We start from the raw sequence: 22009 nt of genomic DNA, 5'->3' as shown, positions 1-22009 counted from the left end.
CATTTTTATTCCCTTTCACATGGGTCATTGCAAACACACAGGTGAGGCTGAAGCACATCAAATGAAGGCAGAGAAAAAGACTGAGTGCAACAGAATAAAAGAAGCCAGTATAAGGACAAGTGGTTATTGCATATAACAATCAAAGGAAAAATAACATTTTTCAGTCTTCCTCCCTCCAGTACTTTTGACAAAGAAGAAGATAAAGTCCAAATATTTCTCCTTATTTTTCCCCAAATAAGCACCACGGTCTCTCAGTAAAATGAATTTCACCCTGAAAATTTAGCTGACACCAGTTAAATTCACAGATCTATAGTTTTCCAGCATCATCCACCTAAAAACCCCCCAAAGACTTGAGAAATTAAAAGTGCTGCAAGAGCCTCTTTGATTTGGAGAATTTTCTTTGTTCACTCTCAGGCCTGATCATATGGTTGGCATTCCAGCATCCTTTTCTAAAGACTAAACACCCCACCTTCCCCAGCTGCTCCTCATAAAACCTGTGCTCCTGACCCTTCCCCAGCTCCATTGTCCTTCTCTGGGCACATCCAGCGCCTCAGTGTTGTGCTCAGTTCACCCCTCTTGCTGTGAGGGGCCCAGAGCTGGGCACAGGGCCCAAGCTGTGGCCTCTGCAGGGCCCAGCACATGGGACAATCCCTGCCCTGGTCCTGCTGGCCACACTCCTGTTGATACAAGCCAGGATGCCTCTGGCCTTCCTGGCCACATAGGAGCAAGCATCCTCAGGAGAAACACCTTTTCCCTAAGGCACATCCTGTGTTTCCACCTGTAGGTAGGTTTTTCTTTGGCTTTCAGCTGGGAGGTTAATTCTGATAAGCCACAATACCTTGTTTTAAATTGTTTTTATTACCAGTTTGACACATTACACTAATATTTATTTTTCAAATCACTCAATGAAATACCTTACTGATACAATTGAAATGGATATTAACTTAATGGATATTAACTTAATGTTTGGTCTTCTTGGGACCAATATTCACCTGGTATCTCAAATTGGCCCAAGCCTGCTTATGAAAGAAATGTTTTTGAAAGCTGAAGTGAGGTAGAAGCAAATACAGTATATTTCACACATTGTAAGAGGCTAAGAGAACTCAAAGCTACCATATGAGTCCATTTCCTGCCACCAAACTCCCGAATGCTCTTTTAATTTCTCTGAACATAATATTCCTCCTACAAAATGATCCATAAGCAGCTGTTTATCAGACTTCAGACCTTCCAGTAATGCTTGCAATTTCCTGAAAAGTCAACATTTATTTTTCAAGTGGCTGAGTCAGGCCTCAAGTAATTTATTGGCTGAAACAAAAACATGAAGTGAGGCATTTTGAAAGCTAATGTATAACTCTGGATGATATCCATTGTGCCATAAAGTGTTTGAGATACCAGCAGTGATGACCATGATAGTAATCTTTTGTTGTGTGTGTGTTTCATTACTGTGTTATGTCATACACTCCTGCATAGTCAAAATCAGTGCCGAAATTTTGAATCATCTTACAGCACACTGCAAAAAAAAATGTATGGAATAAAAGCAGCATACTTCTGTCACCTAGCATGTCTCTCCATCAACCTTATCTTTATTATCTTTAAGGAAAACTATAATTGGATAATCTTTACTTAATGTAAACTTCTAAAAGCTGGAAGCCATTTCAAGATTACACAGATTAACTGTGGCTACCTGTGAGAACATGCTTCAACATTTTGATGAGTTCAGGGTGGATAAAATCAAGCGTCTCCAGTATTTACAAAACTATTTTGGCAAAGAAGTGACTGAAAATTTTTCACACAGCCTTGAAGAAAAAAAATGATAACTTTACTCTAGTGTCCTTGTCTTTTTTATTACCCCATGAACCAGTCATATGGCTGGAAGCAAATAGTGGTTTTAATTTTCTTTGCAGACAGAATTCTCTCTGGCTCCCGGGTTAACTCTAGCACTGTCAGCTGCAGAAAGGAATATATTTTCAAAGTTCAGATAATTTGATTTTGGTATCCTTTTTTCATGTGCAGATATCCCTTGTTATGAGCTGCACAGCTGTCTGCAGAGAAATCAGGCTGATAATCAGTGATTATCCCCCTTCCACTCCGTAGTAAAATACAAACTATTACAAATATTTTTATATTTCTATGGTTTGAGGCATCAACAGCCACAGAGAAAATATGCCCTTTTAAACCAAGTTCCTACTTGTGTTCTCAATTGAAAGAGGAGCAAATATATTCCTGGCAATATGCAACGCTTTTGTCTTACCATGGCAAATGATTAATACTACGCCTAAAATTCGGGGAAGGACACAAATTTGCTGTCACAACCAAATGCCTTGTGCAGCCACCTCCTTGTCACTGTTCCAAAGTGCCCAGCTTTGTGCTTTTTCCTCACAGAAAATGAGGATTTTTCTCCATCTAGGCTACAGAGATTCCTTGGATCTGCACTGTTTGCTGCTGTCTCCCATGAGCTCACCATAAGCAATTAAGGAATAATTTCTGAGTAAACTACATTAAGCCTTTTGGCAATTATTGCTATTATTCTGATCCATTTAAAGTCTTTTCTCCCTTCATTGCAACAAGTTCAGAAAGTGGTGATTAAGAGGAGTAACTTGATTTTGTCCATTAGTAATTGTTCCCAGTTACAGCTGTTCTTACACTCCACATAGGAGTTCTTACACTCCACTCACTAAATAATTGAAAATATCTAAATAATATTTGCCTCCAGCCTTGGAGGAAATGTCTGTCCCACCTACCTAGAAAGCCCACAGATCCTAGACACTATAGAGACTGAAGCAGACAGTTCACATAAATATATGGCAATATCTATTGCCCGTCCTATTTAGTAACAAAAGAATAAATACATAGCAGTTTTCAATCGGTTTCACTGCAGTTTGTAGGTCTTTGGGGTGCACTGACTTCCGAATGGTCTACAAAAATTCACAAGAAAAAGAAGCATATTGTCAGTAGGCTTCAGTTTAACTCCATGAGGGGCTGAAGCTCTGCTGGTAAAAAATGTGAATGCCTGCAAATGAAAAGATTGAAAACCACTGACTGAAAACCACTGGCTACTCTGGCTGTTTGGGTTTTTTTTTTAAGAAGGACTGGAGTTATGCTGTAAAAATGCTTTCAGAAGGTCCTATTTATCCCTAGTACTGAAAATATATTTGAGTGAGGTTTGCAATGAAATTGTGATCTTTGGATTTAAAGATGATGCACAAATGAGAAATGGTGCTGTATGAAATGAAGCCTTAAGGGACCATGGGACTCCTGCCTTGGACCCACCTGTGGCACTTCCAGGCAGTGTCCATGGAGTCAGTGGAGTCCTGTCTCTCTCTGCACCACAGGGAACCCTTCAAACCCCTCCATCATCAGAAAGCAGCCCTGGAGGCTGAGAGAAAGGGGTGAAAAACAACCCCTCCTCATCAGCTGAGCATCCCACATCCCTCCACTATCAGTAGATAGAAACAAGCACCATTAGAAGAAATGTAAGTTTAAAAAGTCAGGTTTTGGAGGCATATTGTCCTTATTAACCATAGCTGAGATCCCTCATGTTCCTAATTCAGGTGTTTGCTAACTTCACTTGAAATCATGAGAGTTTTTCAGCCTACATGGACAACACAGTGTCACAGAGGGAGGAGATGCTCAGAGAGGGTGGGGAGTTTCTAGAGTCACACAGTTAATGGCAAATCTGGGGGTAAGTTTTGGGTCTCCTCCATAAATAAAAACCTTTGACCTGCCGGTGAATCTTTTACAAGGTGCTCAAGATGAGTGGTACCTGGCACCCAGGGTTTCCAAATGCTTATTAATGATTCATCTGATCCACTGACCTGAAGAAAAAAATAGCTGTGAAAAGCATGGCAAACCCATGCAGGCCTTGCAGGGCTGGTACACTTGTCCCCCAGAAATTTTCTGGTTACATTTTGAATGACTCAGGGCTTCCTTTCAGAACAGGTAGAGCCAATGTGTTAAAAGTATACGCAAAATAATTGGGGCAAAGTGCAACAGAGGATGGAGCCATCACCATGTTCTGGAAAAATGTATCACGAGCAATTTTTTCATATAAAAGGATAATAAGGAAGATAATTTCTATCACAAGAAAAGCTCCCAGTGTTGAGTTCAATTCTCTTCTAAGAAGAGGAAATTTGTCCAGTATAGGAAGAAAGTGCTGTCATTTATTAAAAACATTAATTTGCCCATCTCTCCCAGTACCACCAGGACAAACACCTGCCCCTGCCCATGGCAGCTCCTCCTTTCCAGCTCCTCTGGAAAGGCTGCTTGAACATTGCAAACTGCACTACAACTCAAGCAATCAATTCCCTCCCTAGGAAAGAGGCTGCTGGAGCATCACAGTGTTCCTGGAATGTTTGGAAATACTTGTCAAAACACGAGTCTGGTTTCATTGTTATTTCTATTAACATTCAAACATTTCCCTTGTTGATTAAAGGCACTGGCTCCGTGAAACATCTTGAAGTCAATGCCTACCTGCCTCCCATCCAATTTCTTAGGCAACTGCTGCTTTCCACACCACAAATGTTTTCCCCTTAATGGTAAATGAAATTATTTATGCCACAATTACTACACAGAGGCCTTTTAAGGCTGATGGAGGCCAAACCTCCCTGACCACAGGTTGCATTCTTCATTGTGTTTGATCTGGACAAGCAGCACGCTGCATGAGGGGAATCACATTCCTGCAAAAGCACAAGATCCCTGAGGTAGTTATCACTTTATTGTGACAGAGTTGGACCTGGTCCCACAAGCCAAGCTGCAGACCAGGAACTGATATTTGGGAAGGCATTTTGCCTTCCTGGGCTTTGGAATGACTGAATGTACCACAGGGATAATAGCACTTAACTATTCCCTACAGGATTATCTCTGTTTGCAAAGGCCCTCAATTGCTTTTCCTCTGCAGAGCTGCTGGACATGCACACTGAATCTGGAATACATATTTCTGTTTCTTCTTATTTCAAAGGCCAGTAAAAGCTGTGGAATCACCCAATTCTGTAATTCATCCTGTATATTTAAGATGCTGATACATGTTTGATCCACCCACCCTACCTCTGCAGCAGAATACACCCAGAGCAGAGCTTGCACCATGCCCTTTGGAAAAATAAAACTACCATGGGAATTGCAGGAAGACAGCCATACAAATCAGGCTCTAAATGTGGCTGGTCTGACGTCAGACTGTGTCTGCACTGGCTTGAGGGAGCATACAGTATGTATTGAAGCAGAATTGAGCGTGACTGAATTGTCCCCATATTGGAGCTTCCTCCCAAGTAAGTCAATCTTCCACTGAAAAAGAGCTTGCCTTAAAGTCATAGCAATAATGACGAATATTGACCACAATTCTGCTGTCCCTTACAGATGGAAGACCTGAACCTGTATTTATTTTATGATGCAGCTGCTTGTTCTGAAAGCTCCCAGGCCACTCACTACTCATCCCTTTCCCTACCTTGGAGTGGGGCAGAACAGGGGAAAACCCCTGGAGAAAGGAGAGCCACCAGGCAGCACAGTGGGGTCAGGACCTGGGGAAGAGTCCAGTGTGTGTGTGAGCTCTAAAGGGCTGCAGAAAAGGGAAGTTTCTGCAACCCCTGGTGCAGGTGAGCAGTCAGGGTGGATGGCAGCAGCAGACAGCTGGTGCCCTTTGGAATACAGGAGAGAAGACTTCAAGGGCAGCTGCTGGACTCCCAGAAGCTCCTCTTGGCAGTGTGTGATTTCTCCTTGCAGGCACCAGCCTGCAAAGGTAAGGGATTAGACAGGCTGTGGCTTCATTTCAAATGCCCCTCAAAGTGAGGTGCCCTGCTACAGCCACAAGTGCGACCCTGCTGCACACACATTTGCCTGAAATATCCCTGTGGCCATGGCGTGAAGGGGTCTGGCAGGCAGCAGTGATCTCTGTCGCATCCCCTCCAGGCTCCAGCATGCTGCCTTGGTTTACTCCAAGGACAGGCAACACCCAGCCTGTGCAGGTGGTCAGTGACACCTCTGAGAGCCACTTGTGACCCTGGTGCAGTGCCACAGCTGCTGTGCTGAGACAGCATTATTTCAAGGTCTGATTTTAAATCCTTGCTTCTCACACCCTCCACAGGCTTGCTCCAGTTTTTTTTTTTTTTTCTCTTTTTGTTTTTTTTTTCTCCCTACTTTCTCCAATTGCCTGCTTTGCTTACCAGGCTGACAAATTATTTTACCTCTGCCAGCACCTCCCCATGTGCTGTTCTTGCAAAAGAGATCCAGCCTGCCTCTCCAGTTCACTTCTTCCTTCTTATTTCACCTCAAATAAAACAACGCACTCCTTGTAGAGCCTTCTATTCCTTGTCTGTTCCATGCTGCTCAGTGGGAAACAAATCCAGCAGGATAAGGTTTTGTTGCAACCAGCTCACAGAGGATGCAGGCACACAGAGATCCTTCACAAGGTGCTTGACTGCTCACAGTGTTTACCCTGACAATCATTTGAATCCTTAATCTTAGCAACAATGACTTTTGAGCTGGAAATTCAATAAACCAGCCTGGAACCGCAGTTCTAAGGGCGGGCTAGCTAATAAAAAGGGGTTTAGCCGTTCCAATGCACCTTATTGATATAAATGGGTAGTGACATGAGCTCTGGAAAATGTACCCCAGTGCTGGCATACACTGATGCTATTTAACCCTTGAAGGCTAAGGGTGAACAGCTTGGGATTCTACTCATGCACACTGATACTGACCTCTGAACCAATATTTCAATTCAGTTTCATGTGAGCCCGTAGCATTCGGCTGGGCAGAAGGAACAGCCTGTTACAGCATTGTGAGGCCACAACACTCAGTCTGGCTCACAAGTCACCTAACAAGACCCAGTTTTGATAAGAAATATTTGGGAATATTTACTGTGTGTACTTAACCTGATATGATTCAGCAACTCATGTGATCGAGACTCTGATCAAACTTGCCAGCATATTAAAATGTGAATTAAAGTTTCCCCTACTTCACTGCTCTGCTCCAACTCAGTCTCGATTCAGGAATTGCTTTCTGCTGACTGAGGAAGAAGCTCCTGTGTGTATCAGACGTATAGGGGCAGCAGACCCCAGTGCAATTTTTGCAAGATCCTTGTTGAGGCCAGAACTTTGCTTGAGTGTTCTGGCTGTCATGGTACATCTGACAGCTCAGATGTGCAGGGGAGAAATTTGCACAGCTCAGATGTGCAGGGGGAGCTTTGCACAGAGCACAAAGAGGACTGCAGGGGAAGGGAAGTGATTGCAAGCTCTCTGACAGCAATGTCATCAAGGCTGACATTGGCATGAATAAAGCCTCTCTCCCTTCATGCCTCTCCAGAGCCTCAGTCCCAAGGGCTTTGGGACAAACCTCTGACAGCCTGTCCTGTCCCCATCTCCTGGACAGAGAGGCAGAAGGGTCTGCTTAAAGCATTCACACCTGGAGCCAATTTTGCTCCAGTTTTTTTGACAGCATCCTTCATGTAACTTAATTTGAGCCTATCAACAGGTTGCACTTTCACAGAGAGAGATTAGCAGCCTCCCTCTAATGTAGGGCTTTGGAGAGAGGCATGAATGGAGGGAGGGGGTTTAGCCATACAAATGCCCCCAGGGTCTGCAAGGGTCTCCAAAAACTGTCCAAGGGCAGCCAATCTCAGCGGCTGAGCCCTCAGTGGGGTCTGGGCAGACAGAGGTGTGTGACAATGACAGGCTTGGAGCCACTCACTCAAAAAAGGGCAACCACTCACCATCCCTGAGCTGCTGAAAGGGGGGTGATTTTCATCACAGACAGCTTTGGATATTAAGGGAATAAACAAATATAAAGTTCTGGGAAGGGAATTCTTATAAAGGGTAAAAGGAGAACAAACATGCTGGCAGAGAAAGTATCCCTACAATGGAGGGGGGTGCATGCTCCTAGCCTGAGGGGGAAGAAAAACTTTGGGGCTAATATATGGCTTATGGCATAACAGTGCTGAAATAAATGCAACTGTGTTGTGGAGGCTTTACTAGCCTATGTACATGGATTTTTTGTTTTTTTTTTTTTAATAGTAAGAAAGTGGCTGAGACACAGTCCAGAGCTGCAGTTTTTGCTGCACAGCACTACATCCTGGGCTGTCTTACAGTGGCCACCACTGTGACAAAGCAGCATCAAGAAATCTGTACTTAATCGGGTCTGTGCTCCCCAACACCACATGAGTGTTCTGCATGGTTAATAAATGGGAAAATCTAAAAATATCCTGCTGTAGGGAAAACTGGAAACCTTGAAGTCCTTCGTACAGGACTATCTCAATACCCATTTGATTTCCTGTTGTAAAGGGCTTCCAAATGTTATAAGCTCTTGTTTTTTTTCCAAATGAAAACCAGTTCAAAACTATTAAAGGGCTGACCTAACTTGATCCACAGTGCAGACCTTTACATCTCCCAGCAACCTTAAAACTCTCAGGGTTCAGATCTGCCGTTTCCATCCTGTTACTCCAGGAGCAGCATGACCGTGTTTACCCTCACCTGACAGAAAGGAACAATCACTGTGGCACTTTTAAAACTTCACACTCACAGTGTGAAAAAACACACTGATTCCTCATGGACGTTTTTATTTTTTCTGCAAATTTAGGAAAGCTCCTGCTCCTCCTTTGCCACTCTCTCCTTGGAAAATTTGGGTAGTGGTAGTAACAATACTAACACTTGGTAGCAATAGGAACAACGTCACAATAACAATCTTACCCTGGTGGCTTTACTTGAGAGCAGAATTTGGCTCTGCTTTCACAATTCTGTCTTCAAAGTAATGACGCCAACAACTCCTTGTGCAGTGTTATAATTATGATACTGTTATTTTAATTTTTAGTGATTTTCTGGCACCTCCAGCACAGCAGTTATGAGAGCAAACATTGTACAGCTTGATGTGCTGCCAAACCTTCTCTGTGACGGTGAAATAAGCACATTTTATTTATATGTCTGCTTTTCTCTCCATTGTTTTCACTTAGAACCGACGGTGTCACCGGCGAGGGTCTCCGCTGACATGTAGGATTTCCTCGCCGCAGCCCCGTCTCAATGGTTCCCCACACAATGCCACAGTATTGAGATGTCAGAGCCTCTGTGCCTGATAAAGGTGTCAAGAGAGATCCCGGCTGCAGCGACAACTGCGAACGCCGAGCCCGCCACGGCGGCCAGGAGCGATCCCGCTGTTTGCCCTCGCTGCGAGCCAAAGCTCCGTACTGCCCGCCTTTCCTCTGACCCAGAAAAACTCCCCTTGACTCTTGTGCAGGTTGGTTTTTTTGGGCCCCTTCTGCAGGGCATTTTCAGTTCTGATAATATCTGCGTCTATTTTCAGCGAATGAGCTGCTGTGTCAAGTGGGATTAAAGCGGAGCTCTGACTTCTCTGTATGAGGCAGCTCAGCTCGCTGTCAGCAGGAACTGATGCATGTCACTTCAGCAACTCGGCCGTGCCGGGGGTCTCTGAGACGACCACAATACCCCGAACCCTAACTGTGGTAGTGGCTAGAACACGGTAATCGCAACTGTAAATGTGACTAGATCCATTTAGTCAGACTTTATTAAAACAGCTAGTCCAGCGGGCAGAGGAGAACACGCAGAGTGGAGCGGAGTCTGTCATTATTCCCATACACGCACCGCAGCGATTATGCGTGTGGGGGAGTGAAGATTATGCGTGAAGGGCGCTCGAAGCGGGCGGCTTCACTTTGGGGTACTGAGTGGCAGCCATGCAGGGGGAATGGGTGCATGGGCAAGTCCCGGGCTGCTGCACGCACAGAGCTCTCTCCAACGCACGGATCCCCTTCCCTCCGCCTCTCCTCAGCAATCGCGCTGTTCCGGGCCTGCAGAAGGGGACGCGCGGGTGACGGCCGAGAGATGCAGCACGGGAGCCCCGCGCCAACTTTAACCTCGGTCTATGGGAAGCGGTGCCGCTCCCCCCGGGGGCTCGGCGGGCTCAGCCCCCCCGCGCAGCCGCGGGGCCGGGCGGGAGCGGAGCGGAGCGGGGCGGGCGCGGCCCCCCGCGGCGGCGGCGGCGGCGGGGCGGGGCGGGGCGGGGCGGGCGGTCCGGCCCGGCGGGCGGGGACATCGCGGCCGCCCCGCTCCGCGCCCGCTGCGCGCCGAGCAGACGCAGGAGCGCCGCGGCGGCGGGCGGGCGGCAGCGGCGGCTCCTGCGGGCGCTCCCTCCCTCCTTCGCTCGATGCGCGGTGCGCGGCCGGCCGCGGGGCTTGCGCAGGTAGGCGCCCCGCCGCCCCTCGGCGCACGGCTTCGCCCGGCCCCCTGCACTTTTTTTACTGCTCCCGCACCACTTTTTTTCCGCCTTTTTACTATTATTTTTCCTGTTCCTCCTCCGTGCGGGCACTAGGGGCGGGGGGTTTTCTCGTCCTGCTCCCCGCGCTGAGCGCCTCTCTCCCTCTCCCGGCAGCGCGGCGGCGGAGCGGAGCGGTGAGCGGCGGCAGCATGCGGCGGCCGGGGGATGTCTGAGGCGGGCGGTGCGGCGGCGGCGGCCGCGCTGCCCCGGCGCCGCTCCGGAGGCATGCGGGCGGCCTGGGGCTCCGTCTGGTGCCTGTGCCTGGCGGCGGCCGTCGGCGGGATACCGGCGGCACGGCGGCAAGGCGGCGGCAAGGCGGCGGCGGCGAGGAGCGGCGGGCAGCCGGCAGGTAAGGGCTGCGCGGCCGCGCACACACACTCACATGCTCTGCGGGAACGCTCCGGCCTGGCCTCGTTCGGAGTCCCCGTCCCTGAGCGAGCGGAGTGGGGCGGGTGGATGGAGAGCGCTGGAGGCGGCTGCGGAGCGGGAGTTACGAACGCGGGGCCGGGGCGCTTGCACCTCGCCGTGGCTCGGGGTAGTCTCGGAGGCGCCCAGGAGGGACAAAGTGCTTTTAAGAGGATCCCTGTCTGCCAGGAGCCCTCTCCCAGCAAGGCAGTGCATGGGGCGCCCCGTGGGTAACAGCTGGGAAGATGCTTGCGTGCGTGTGTAGCGGCGCATCTTCGGCGCTCATCGGGAATGCTCTGACTGCGTGTGCTCGGGTGGGAAAAGTAAGGAAAGGGCATTTATATCCTCATATTGGGAGCAGAAGGGGTGCTTCCACAGCTCCGGGTAGGCACAAGCTGGGTTGCAGCTGAATAAGGGCTGTGCTGAGAAGGGAAGCGCGTTTCGGGGGAGCCGGTGACGATCTCCCGTGGAGTGGCAGGACTGCAGTTGCAAGTGAAAAAAAGTTAACACGTCGGGCAAAAGCTGGGTTTTGCTTTTTGCCTTCTTCTTTCCAAGTAATATACGGCGGGTTTGAAACATCGTGTCTCTCTGATCCGCCTCAGCTGCTACCTGAGTCCCTGTTTATTTTTTAAAGCTCTTTAATGGAAGGGAGCCCCCTCGCAGCCCCCTGTCCTCCGGTTTGCATGTACCCGGCAGAAAGTTTCCATTGTTCAGGAAAGAGTTTGAAGCCTGTTTGCCAAAAAAGTGACAGGGGAATAAATGGACTTCGTGGAGGCTGGGGGGTGGGGGGCATTACTTTCCTACCCCTTTTGGTTAAAGCTATAAATCACACAGGGGGTTGGGTTTGTTTTCAAGAAAGTCCTAATAAAACACCAGATTCTTAGTGTAACTCGTTTGGCTCATTTTTCACAGCCAAAAGAATTGATTTATGGGGCAACATCGCGGGGACTTGGTCGGAGCAGATGAGGTCGGTGTGCGGAAGGCAGCGAGCAGCCTATGCTGGCCACAGCGCTGCGAGTGACAGAAGCGAAGTGTCCCCAGCTCGCTCTGGCTTAGCCTGAAGGGCGCGTTGGTGCTGTCACTTCAGGCACAGTCGATTCCATGGGGTGAGGAGCAGCCTCGGTGGCCGCCTCAGTGGTCCCTGGGCTTCCACCCTCACCTTCAGCCCGTAGCTGGGGTCGGTGATGTGTTAAAGTGCTGCTAAACCCTTCCCGTGCTCTAAGATAGTTTTGCAAGTTAAAGCTTTGGGACACTGTTGGAATCGTAGCAAGTGGCACACTCGAGGTCACACGGTGGGAAACATCCTTCCAGTGATGTCTGTGAAGTGAGGGATGGGTTGGGATTTCCAGAGCCTTCCGTGGAAATCCTCGGGACAGGCTCTCTTCCCTCTTGCTCAGCTTTCTCCAAAGCCAAGGTGGCACTGTCAACACCCGCTCTGCTCCCTGGAATGGGATTCCTCCCTGAACCAGGAGGGCTCCCGCCAACCCCAACCCCTGGCAATGTCTTCAAGAGTTGCCCCATCACTGTGGGCTGTTGAAATCTCCTGTGGATGGGGACTATGAAGGGAGAGACAGCTTTTCAGTGCCAGTGGCCGTCCCACCATCATCTTCCACATAGATGGGGAAGCGTGAAGCCAGCGCTGCTTCCCCAGCTCAGTGCCAAAGCCAGCGGCTCTGCGACCCAGAGGGCACCCGCTGCCTGTCCGACCTGGGGGGGAAAGGCTGTGCAAAAGAAACTGTAAAGAATATAAACCTTCAGAGCCAAGTAAAAACACATTTTACTTTTTCAGTCTTTTTGAATTGAATGGTAAAAAGCAAATTCTTTCTCCTAGTCAAATGGGCCATGGGGTATTGGCTCATTACTGAGGGTTGTTGTTCGCTGGGCTTTGCATTTACAGTCTAAGGCCTTATTTTCCATAAAGGGGCTTGGAAGGATTTTTCCCCAGTGATCTAATTCTCCACACGGGGCTGTGAAGGCTATAACAGCTACTGCTTTGTGCCTATACTCAGCTACATAAAACACACATTGAAGGGAGGCATTCTCGAGGTATGTGTATGTTTGCTAATATGAATACTGGCTATTAGCGGAGGTGGAGGGGGTGCAGGTTTTAACATCTCCGCAGGGAGGTGTTCGGCTGTTGGCAGGAAGGAGGCAGATGGCGGGGCTGTTGCTGAATAGAAGCTAAACTAAAAACACCAGGGGCCTCATCTGGGCTGAGTTTCTCTTCTCTCCCGTTCTCGGAGCTGCTGTAGGAAGAACAATGTCAAATTTCCCCCCTCCTTCTTTTTTTTTTCTTTTTTTTTTTTTTTTTTTTTTTTTTTATGAATGAAAGTGAGAGAGGCGAGGCAGGATTGAATGTGTATGTCATTCAGGGGCTATGACAGAGATGATTAGGGAGGTCAGTGAACTCCTTTGCAGCCTTGAGCATGCGGTCACTCTATTCAGCAGCCACAGAATAGACATCAATATAAAAAAGCCCGTCCAATTTGCATTAGTATTCAGATAAAGATATTACTTCGTACGATTTGTGAATGTCAAGTAATGCTGGCTGTTTTCTTAGAGAGCAGCCCAACTGAAACAGCAGCATTTAACTTTTACAAAATTCTGATAACCAGCCATCCTGTCTCCTATAACTGGCTGTGTGCGTGTCTGCACACGGTAGATGTGAAAAAGGCAATTTCTGGGCTCTTTAGGATTTGTGTTGCACTGGTTAGCTGCTGAGGCTGTCTGAGTGCATTGAAAGAGTTGTATAGAGAGCTGCTAATGTTTGATCAGGTTTGTGCTAGGAGGGGAGGGGAGAGCTCTCCCAGTCTGTCAGGAGCAGGAACCAAAGTTTCCTTGTGGAAGGAGTGGAATTGTCACCCAGAGTTTTAATACTGCACAGGCTTTTTTTTTTCCATAAGGACAGAACAAGGATCGTTTAGGGATTTTGTTGAAGTTTAATGGGAGGGCATGTACCAATTCCTGTGACTTTTTTTGTGTGGAAAGAAGTGGTGATGTGCTGGCTGCAGTGTTTTTCATGCAGCTGATGGCAGCTGGGCTCTTGCAGCCTTCCAGCATGAGCTCAGCGAGGGCTCTAAGGTGTAGGGTACGCCAATCTGTGTCACTTTGCTTTGTGTATCTCAGTGTTTCAAAGTTCATCCTGAAGTTATAGGGGTATTGAAGCGAGTGCCAAGTGGCCCTGGTTGTTCCTGGAGCTGGCCTTGGGGTTTATGTGTTCCAACCCTCTGCAGAGAGTCTCTCTTATACTGATGGTGCTGCTTACTTTGTGCCTTACACCAGAAATGTTTTAGATTCAGTGGGCAGCTGTGAGTGATAGTTTTGAGATTAAAACTTGATCCATTTGTTCTCATGAACGGTAGCAGCTAAAGCTAGTTAAGTCTTTAACATTGAGACTAGCCTATTTTGCTATATGCAATAAAATAAGAGGACACAAATAAAAGATGATGAAATACCACTTCTTTAAAAAAAATCTATTTCTTACTTTGCAAATAGTGAACTAGAAACTGAACTCTGTTCCAGTGCAGAGATGGACTCAATATATTCAGTAGTAGCTGTATAAATGATTTCTTCTACACCTACTGACGAGGGTCACTCCAATTAAATCTGAGGATTTTTTCTTTTAATAAAGACTTTATTAGCAGCTGCTGAGTAGGAAACGTGATGAAAGTAGATCTGAAAATTGTGTAGCAAAGTGTTGATCTGCTAATTAAATTATGCAATTAAAGTAAGCCGCTCTAACTGGCATGTTAACTTTTACAACTCCCTCCAAAAAAAATCCTCAGTGCTGTTTGGGAAGGTGAACCTGTCCTGAAGCCTGACTGAACATGGTGAAAATTAGGTGAACACCAAAGAACTCTTGATTACAGCATTCCCATTCTATCCAGACCATTTCCATGCAGTGGAACGCAGTCTGCTGGTTGCTCAAAGCTGAAAGTTTTCATGAAGCTGGAGGAAGATTCTCCCCCCACACCTTATAAGACTGAGAAACAAAATTTTTCCTTTTAAAATAACAGTGAACTTTGATATCCACCTGAATGCTTAGAAAGCTGTCCTTTCTGAATACTTACTGTGTACATCTGCTATTCACTGACGGATCCTAAAGGATAGGGGAGTCAGCCTGGTTTCTGAGCAATTAATACAATTTTCAGTTTATAAAAGCTTTTGATCAAGGTGTTTCTGACAGTGATCTCTCATTGGCATGCAGAGCTGTGACTGAAGACATTTGCTGCACCTTAATTTTAGCTAAGGTTAGGGCATGGCCTGCTGGTGGCTTTTTCTGGTTGGTCATTGAAGTGTGCAGGATTCAGAGCGGGAGCCTGAGCATGAGCCATTCATGGAGAAGTGGCTGTGTTGTCATCATGGTTTAGCTTTTGGCAGTTTTTGCTATATATAAGGTAGACCAGACCCATCAGGCTTATAACAAATTCAGATATTTATACTGAAAATAGAGTTGAAATTTCCTCTGCAGTTTTTCCAGCTCAGCTGAGCCTGATACGCAGCTGAGCAATGAATCTGGCTATTATTCTTGTGTTTCTTACGTTTGAATAGATTTCTGTCTTGTCTGTCATGGACTACATGCTCGTAAATTTTCATGTGTCCTGGGAGTTTGTCTGACTCTGCATCAGAGTCAGTTTCTTCCTTTTTTTCTGACCCTTAAAAAACACTCCAGCCTTGAAATTGCCTGCTGACTCCCAAGCCATTGAATAGAGTGGTTTGGTGTAGCTGATTCAGTGTTTGCCATTTCATCTCTTTTAGCAGCGATTAGTGATAAACTTGATTGTATATGTACAAGACTGTGTGCCAGAGAGGATGGTGCCTGCTAAAAGCTTGCCTTACACTGGGTTTTTTCAGCAAATGGGACTTTGGTTCAGCACAGCCACTCGTGGTATGTGGCAGCAGGCAACCCAGACTGGAGGAGTAAATCTGAAAGCACCTCTCTGCAAAGGCTGGGCTAAAACCATGTCTGAAGCTGCATACAAAGCCAAAAGCACCTTAAAATACCTTGTTACACCCTGAATTTTTTTTCCTTGGTCTCCTACATAGCTTGTCAGTTTAGCTGTTGCCCCTCTTTTGGCTGTTTATCTGCTGGTCTTGTTAAAAAAAAAAACCTTTATCACTGAGGTAAAGCTGGCTCCCCCAGTGTCTCCCTTCTCATATGCTCAGAGCTCAGGTTGCCAAGTGCCACAGTGTGATTTAAAGCTCTGTATGTGTGAAGAAGAGCTTTTTTTCCTGCACTGAATGCTGTGTTCCTGGTGTGCTTACCCCTGAAGTATCTGCCCCTTGGCTGGAATGACCAGGAAGTTTCTGCAGTATCAAAAGCAAACAAGAACTGTGAGATACGGGCTGAGTAAAACCTTTAGCAAACTTGGTAGTTAAAATGTGAAAGGTAATCAGATGTAAACCTACCCTATTATTCTGATAGGCTATCAGGGCTTTTGCATTCAGGTGGATAGGAACTAGCCAGGAGGTAGATAATTTTTTTTTTTTTGTGCAGTGTCACTCAGGTTACTCAGTGTAGCAAAGCTATTTTTGAAGAATAGCAGCACAGTCAAGTAAGAAAACATTTCTTCTGTCACTGCTTCAGTTTCAGATGTGTTAATCTAAAAAAGGGGTGGTATTTATTGCAGAGGTGGAGGGTAGGTCTAGTGTGCTCATCTTGGTTTCTCAAATCCAGAGAGCAAGGCAAGATAATGAGCTGGTTAAATAAAAAGGTTATATTGAAACTTGGAAGTAGATCTCTTTATCATGCAGAACTGTATGCAAAACAATTGCCATGTGCTTACATGTTTAGCATCTGTGAGATTTTGGGGCTGTGCCATTTCTGCAGGTTGTGAGGGGTTAAAAGCATTATTAACTCAAGTGAGAAGGGTTCCAAGTTCTCGGGTGAGGAAGGGATGGAGCCCAGGGTTGCTCTCAGGGAGCAGGCTCTGCTGCACAGGCTGCTGTGTGTGCCAAAGGCTCTTTCCTGGGAACATCACAGCACCAGGACCTGTTTGCTGTTTGCAGCAGCACAGCCAGGGGTGTACTCTGACCTCCTGAACCACCTGCAGGTGTCACACTGACACACAGCAGCACGCTGGCTTGGATTTTCTTCCCTCATTTCCTTTTCACCCAAGGAGCCAAGCCATCAGTTAAGTTCCTTGAGTATGAGGCTTTTAGGGAAAGACAGTAACAGACAATGATAGACAGTGATGGTTAGATAGGCATGCCAGAAACCTCCAGAGGTGGCTTCCCAACTGTTGCTTTTTCATAACTGATAAAAGTGTTTGTGAGTTTATCTTAATTTAAAACTGTTGCCCTGGAAATTTGAGTGTTTTATAGTTGATTTCACTGAGCTACCTTTTGCTGTTCACAAGGAACCTCACTAAAGTATTTCAGCTGAGTAGTGAAATCAGTAAAGCTTTGGAGACCAATGCTGGGTTGTAATGATTGGGCTATTATCCAAAAGCAATGGATTTTAAGCATTTTGGAGTTGACCTGGCTCGAGTTGGGTGTAGGGGAGACAGCAGATTAGCTGGGTATTGCTTAGCGGCCAGACCTTGTGGTGGGGATGTGTGTGGGTGGGTTCTCACTGATGCCAAGAGGGAGGAGTGGTGTGAAGTAACAGGAGAGAAGGGGAGGACTTCACTGTCAGAGGGCTCCAAGGAGGGTGCTGAGGATGAGAGCATCTCTGATGCTCCTCTCACAAGAGGCAGGTGGCACCTGGCTCTGAAAATGGGGTTCAGGCATGGTCCTTGTAGCAGAGCCGTGTCCCAGGAGCCATCTGGTGCCCTGTGTGGCTGGTGGTGCCTCTGCAGAGGGGATTTTCTGGGGGTTTCACTGTGGTGAGTGTCAGAGGAGGTCATGTGAAGCCCTGGAGCTGTTTCTGTTCCACAGGGCACCGCAGGGTAACTGGCATCACCCTGAACTGACAGCTCATCCCCCCCTGCTCTCTCCCCCTGGGGAAGGTGAAATACACCTCTGTGAGTGCTTTTCTTTGGAGTAAAAAGGAGCTACAGGGGATGTCTCTGGATCCAAATGATGGGGCCAGCCTTTCTCAACCTTCCGCTTCCCTGTCAGAAAACTGAAAAGATCCCAAGAATTAGATTTTTAATTTTATTTTGATGCTTGACAGAGCCTGTAAAGATCCTTCACAGCAAATTTGGCTCCCAGTTTGGAGGGTCATTGCTTTCTTTAGGGGTTTTGCCATTCTCTGCTTCTTGTCCTGTAAAAATAATAATGAGGTCCTGATCTTGTGCCTTTTCAATCCTAGGCAAAAAAAGCCCCCATTGATTTCCAAGAGAGCAGGCTGAAGCTCTTCACAGTTCGTGGTGGGAGCAGCTATTTAGCATAAGCAGGGATTGTTTGGGAAGTTTTCTAATGACCCAAACATTTTAACAAGCAGAGGAAACTGGTGAGTAAAAGGGCTCCGAGTTTGGGGGTGGAGGTCCCTGGAACTGGCTTTCAGTGACCTCCATTCCTCTCCAGGCAGCTGTAACACAGACCTTCACTTCCCATCTGCTTTCTGTAACTCCGGATTCCATGGGAGCCTGTGGCAGCATCACTGCCCAAGCTCAACACCAGAGGCAGCAGTGACAGCCACCCCAAGCTCCCCGTGCCTTTGTGTGGGGCTGTGCTGGCCACTGTCCCCTCCTGCCCCATCCTTGCTGCTGTTTTATCAGTGTTGCCAGCATCAGCCCCAGTGCCATGACCTGCAGGCAGCACAGTGCACCAGGAGAGTGTTAATAATTTCCTATTAATAATTCTGTGGGTGATCTGAGCCTGGGACCCTGCCCCACACAGGAGCCTGTGGAAAAGGTTTCCTGGCACTTCCTGGGCAGACAGAGCACAAGAAAAAGTTTTCCCACAGGATTTTTTTATTTTTTTTAACCCCGCTTTCATGGGCAAGACTCAAGTACAAGCAATACCCTCCCAGCAAAATACTTCAGCAGCTTGTGTGGAGACTGTGGGGCCTGAACGAACTGGTGATTTCATTTGTTTTTTAACTTCTCTCTATAGATTCCCCCAGGAAAGCATTTTGTTTCTAGGCAGTAGCAGGATCTGTGTGAGATGTGCCTTGGGAGATGGGAGTCTCACAGCTAAAAGTGAAGAGGAGAAACCAATTGCAGTGAGAAGGTTAAGGAGTTCTGAGTGTGCCCTGACAATTAGCATGTTCGAGTGAAGATAAATCCTCAATGAGCCTTTCTTTAATTAAAAGAATGATTGGAATTAAGCACAGTATCATCTCTCCTGATCAGTATCATGAGTATCTGTACGAATAAAGCATTTCTGAGGAGGGAGAGAAGCGCCAGATTTTAATCTTCCTTTGGTAGCCGATGTGTCTGCCTTTTGCAAGGGCATATTTCTCCCTGTCTTGGAGTACCCAGGCTTGTTGACAGTAAGCAACTGTCACTTGGCAGTTTATGAAAGAAGAATGTTTTAACAAAACATGTCCAGTTTAAATAGTTATGTTAATAGGCTGGGGATTCATGCAGAACTGAGGGGATCTGGTAAATGGAGGTTCATAAATTAGCAGGGATTTAGAACCATAGGATTGTGGATTGGTTTGTGTTGGACAGGACCTTAAATATCACCTTGTTCCAACCTTCAGTACTCACTTTGTAAGAAAAGAGCTGAATGCAGCTGGGGGAGAAAAATTAAAAAATGCTTTTCATTTTTACATTCAGTGTGTTATGCATGAATTCACAGCTTTCTGTGAAAGCATAATTCTTTTTTCCAGAGAAAATTCCGAAAGCCTCTTTCTTCCAGCATGTGGTGTGTTGGGCCTGGGGGGCCCCTGGGTGGGATGAGCTGCAGGACCCCAGTGCTCCCACCGAGTGCCCCAAATGCTGCTCCCAGCTCCACAGGCAGCGTTTGGGCTTTGCAGCTGCCCTGCCTTGTCCTCAGCCCTTGCCTCGCAGGGGTGGTCGCACGAGGAGGCTGCAAGAAAACTTTGGCTCCTGATTTGGGAATTGATTAATTACAGAAACGAAGGGGTGGGGGAAAGTAAGGAACAGCAGATGGTGTCCTCTCTGCATCCCTGCCCAAGGTTGCTACAAATCCATCACCCACCTTCTTTTGAGTTAAACCCTGCTGGATGCAGTGAGAGATGAGTGAGCGCAAAGTGTTTGTTCCAGCTCAGCCCAAAGTCATCACTGTCAAAATATAATGAGTGGGGGCCTGGTGTCAGGCATTTGAAATCTGTGGTCAAGCATAAAAAATGTTTCAGGCTTTCCAGGCTCCTGGATCACCCAGCTTGGGAAGAAGGGTGTAAGTGGCTCATGGGGGATACTGCATTAGACTTGGAAGATACTGGGTAAAACCACTCTTCTGCACTCCAACTGCCATCCTGGGAGATAATAGAAATATATTAAATATATTAAATATTAATATTATATATCATAAATATATAAATACATTTTTATATAAATATATATATTCTTTTAAATAGATTTATATTCATATATAAATATAGTAAATATATAATTATATATTATATAAATATAAACATATTAAATGGAGTTTAAATACAGAGTACTGTGTTACAGATATCCCAGTCTGAAGGAAAGTACCTCAGAGACAGCAGCAGCACCTTCTGCCCTTGTTGCAGTTAAGGCAGGAGAGCTGGAGAAGCAAATGGGAACCACCAGAGTTTTGACAAAGGGTCCCACTCAATTTTCTTTTGCCCAGTGGTTCAGTTAGTATTGCCATTATTTGAACTAGGAGCCAAAGGAAACCCAAACACGGAGCCTCCCACTGCAGAAATGGTTTGTGATGTGCCCAGGCAAAAAAAGGAAAATAACTCCCGGAAAGTGTTAATGGAGTTGTGCTGGGGCTCCAGCCTGTGAATTATTTACTGAAGGAGTAAGATTTCTGCCTCATTTTTAAGTGCAGGCATGCTGGCATCTTGATTTTGAGGAGGCAGTGGGCTCCTGCATTGCAAAAATCTTCATGAAGCAGAGGGGGCAGCAGGGGTTCTCCTTTTGCCCTGTCCCCCTCAGTGCAGGGACAGAAAGGGGCAGGCTTGTACCCATCCCTGTGGTCTCAGTGGTGGGTCACTGCCTGAGCCTGGGTCTGGTGGCCCCATGCCCTGCAAATCCTTCCTTTGAGGAGTCACTGCATGCTCTGAGCAAGATTGTCTTGTGGGTGGAATGTGTTAGTTCTGGCAAAAAAGTGCCTGAAGCCTCCTCAGGTGCTTTCAAAACACATGTAAATGTTTGAAGTAGAGGTTTTCCCCCTCTCTGTCCCCTCCTCCCAGTGCATAGCAATGAAGTGCAGACAAGAGGTGCAGTCTTTGCAGCAATAACTTATCCCAGTGTTTGATCCCAGCTGCTTTGGGCATGAGACAGAGCACTTGGAGGGGGGACAGAGGATGTTTCAGGGCAAGCAGGAAGAAGAGATGACCCTGGATTAGCCACCCACCCCTGGAAAGGGAGTGGGGGAGGCAGAATGCTGTGTGCAGCTCTTGCTCCATGTATGGGTTATGCATCAAGTGAGGTTGTTTAACCTCGTGTTTTCATGAGTAATGCACAGTGATGGTTCATCCCACCCAAGGGAGCATGGCAGGAGCTTTGGTGCCTGACTTTCAGACAAATCCAGCCCTTTAGTGGCTGCTGGGCTCAGTTTTTATCATCTCTGTCTTCTACCTGGCAGAGAGCTGTTTTCTTCCTGCCCTGCCTTGCCTGTTGCACTGACCATCTTTGGCATCACAGCAGCATCCATCTGATTCTTAGAGGCTCATTTGCACAGAGAAGAATTTATAAGTGTTTCTGATGGGGAAAGGAAAGGAAAAGCTGGGGAAATGAGAGTCAGAAGGATGGGGAATATATCCCAAAGTGCCTTTGGAAGGTCCCTGGTTCATGCAGATAGGACCAGCCACGTCCTCTTGTAGGAAGGTGGAAATAGCCCTCTGAAGAGCGTCTGCATTTCCTTACAGCAGTGCTAAAATATCTCCGCATAGGGGTATCTAGCCTGCTTCTGGAAGCTCTGGATCCTAATGTAGTGCAGGTTGTAGATGATTATTTGGGAGCCCTAAAATTGCTTGGAGGCAGTGGGAACCAAGACACGCATGACTTCTCTGAACTCTCTCTTAATTTGTAAAGTGGAGTCCCAGCCCTGCTGTAATAGATAGGGTTACAGGAGACCATTAAAAGGTCCCTCCTGGTGAACCTGATGCCCTGGTGCTGCTGCTGGAAATGATAAACCTCTGCATTCAGGTTGGATGGTATGCCATGCCCTGCGTGTATGCACGGATGTATGGGAGCTGGTAAGTCCTGCTAATTTAGGGGTTGTTTTCCAAGTCTGTTTTCTATAACCCTGTAGACTTAGTACAAATAAAGAACTGACTAAGTTTCCTGTGAGAAGCGCAGAACAAACG

The 22009-nt window shown here is 46.9% G+C and overlaps 1 protein-coding gene across 6 annotated transcripts in view; it reads left to right on the top strand.

Moving 5' to 3' along the window:
- The first annotated feature begins 10010 nt into the window (after positions 1-10010).
- The window catches only part of FGFR3 (fibroblast growth factor receptor 3), a 55116-nt gene continuing 43117 nt past the window's right edge, over positions 10011-22009 (top strand). For all 6 annotated transcript variants that reach the window (XM_005485722.4, XM_014266132.3, XM_074541680.1 and 3 more), the window contains exons 1-2: positions 10011-10170; positions 10360-10594. In XM_005485722.4, coding sequence (XP_005485779.2) covers positions 10411-10594 — 184 coding nt within the window. In that variant the 5' untranslated portion in view covers positions 10011-10170; positions 10360-10410. The remainder of the gene's footprint in view (positions 10171-10359; positions 10595-22009) is intronic.

The sequence above is a fragment of the Zonotrichia albicollis genome, chromosome 5 (assembly GCF_047830755.1).
Source record: "Zonotrichia albicollis isolate bZonAlb1 chromosome 5, bZonAlb1.hap1, whole genome shotgun sequence".
In the NCBI taxonomy this organism is placed as follows: Eukaryota; Metazoa; Chordata; class Aves; order Passeriformes; family Passerellidae; genus Zonotrichia; species Zonotrichia albicollis.
This window is presented reverse-complemented; position numbering and strand designations above follow the sequence as displayed.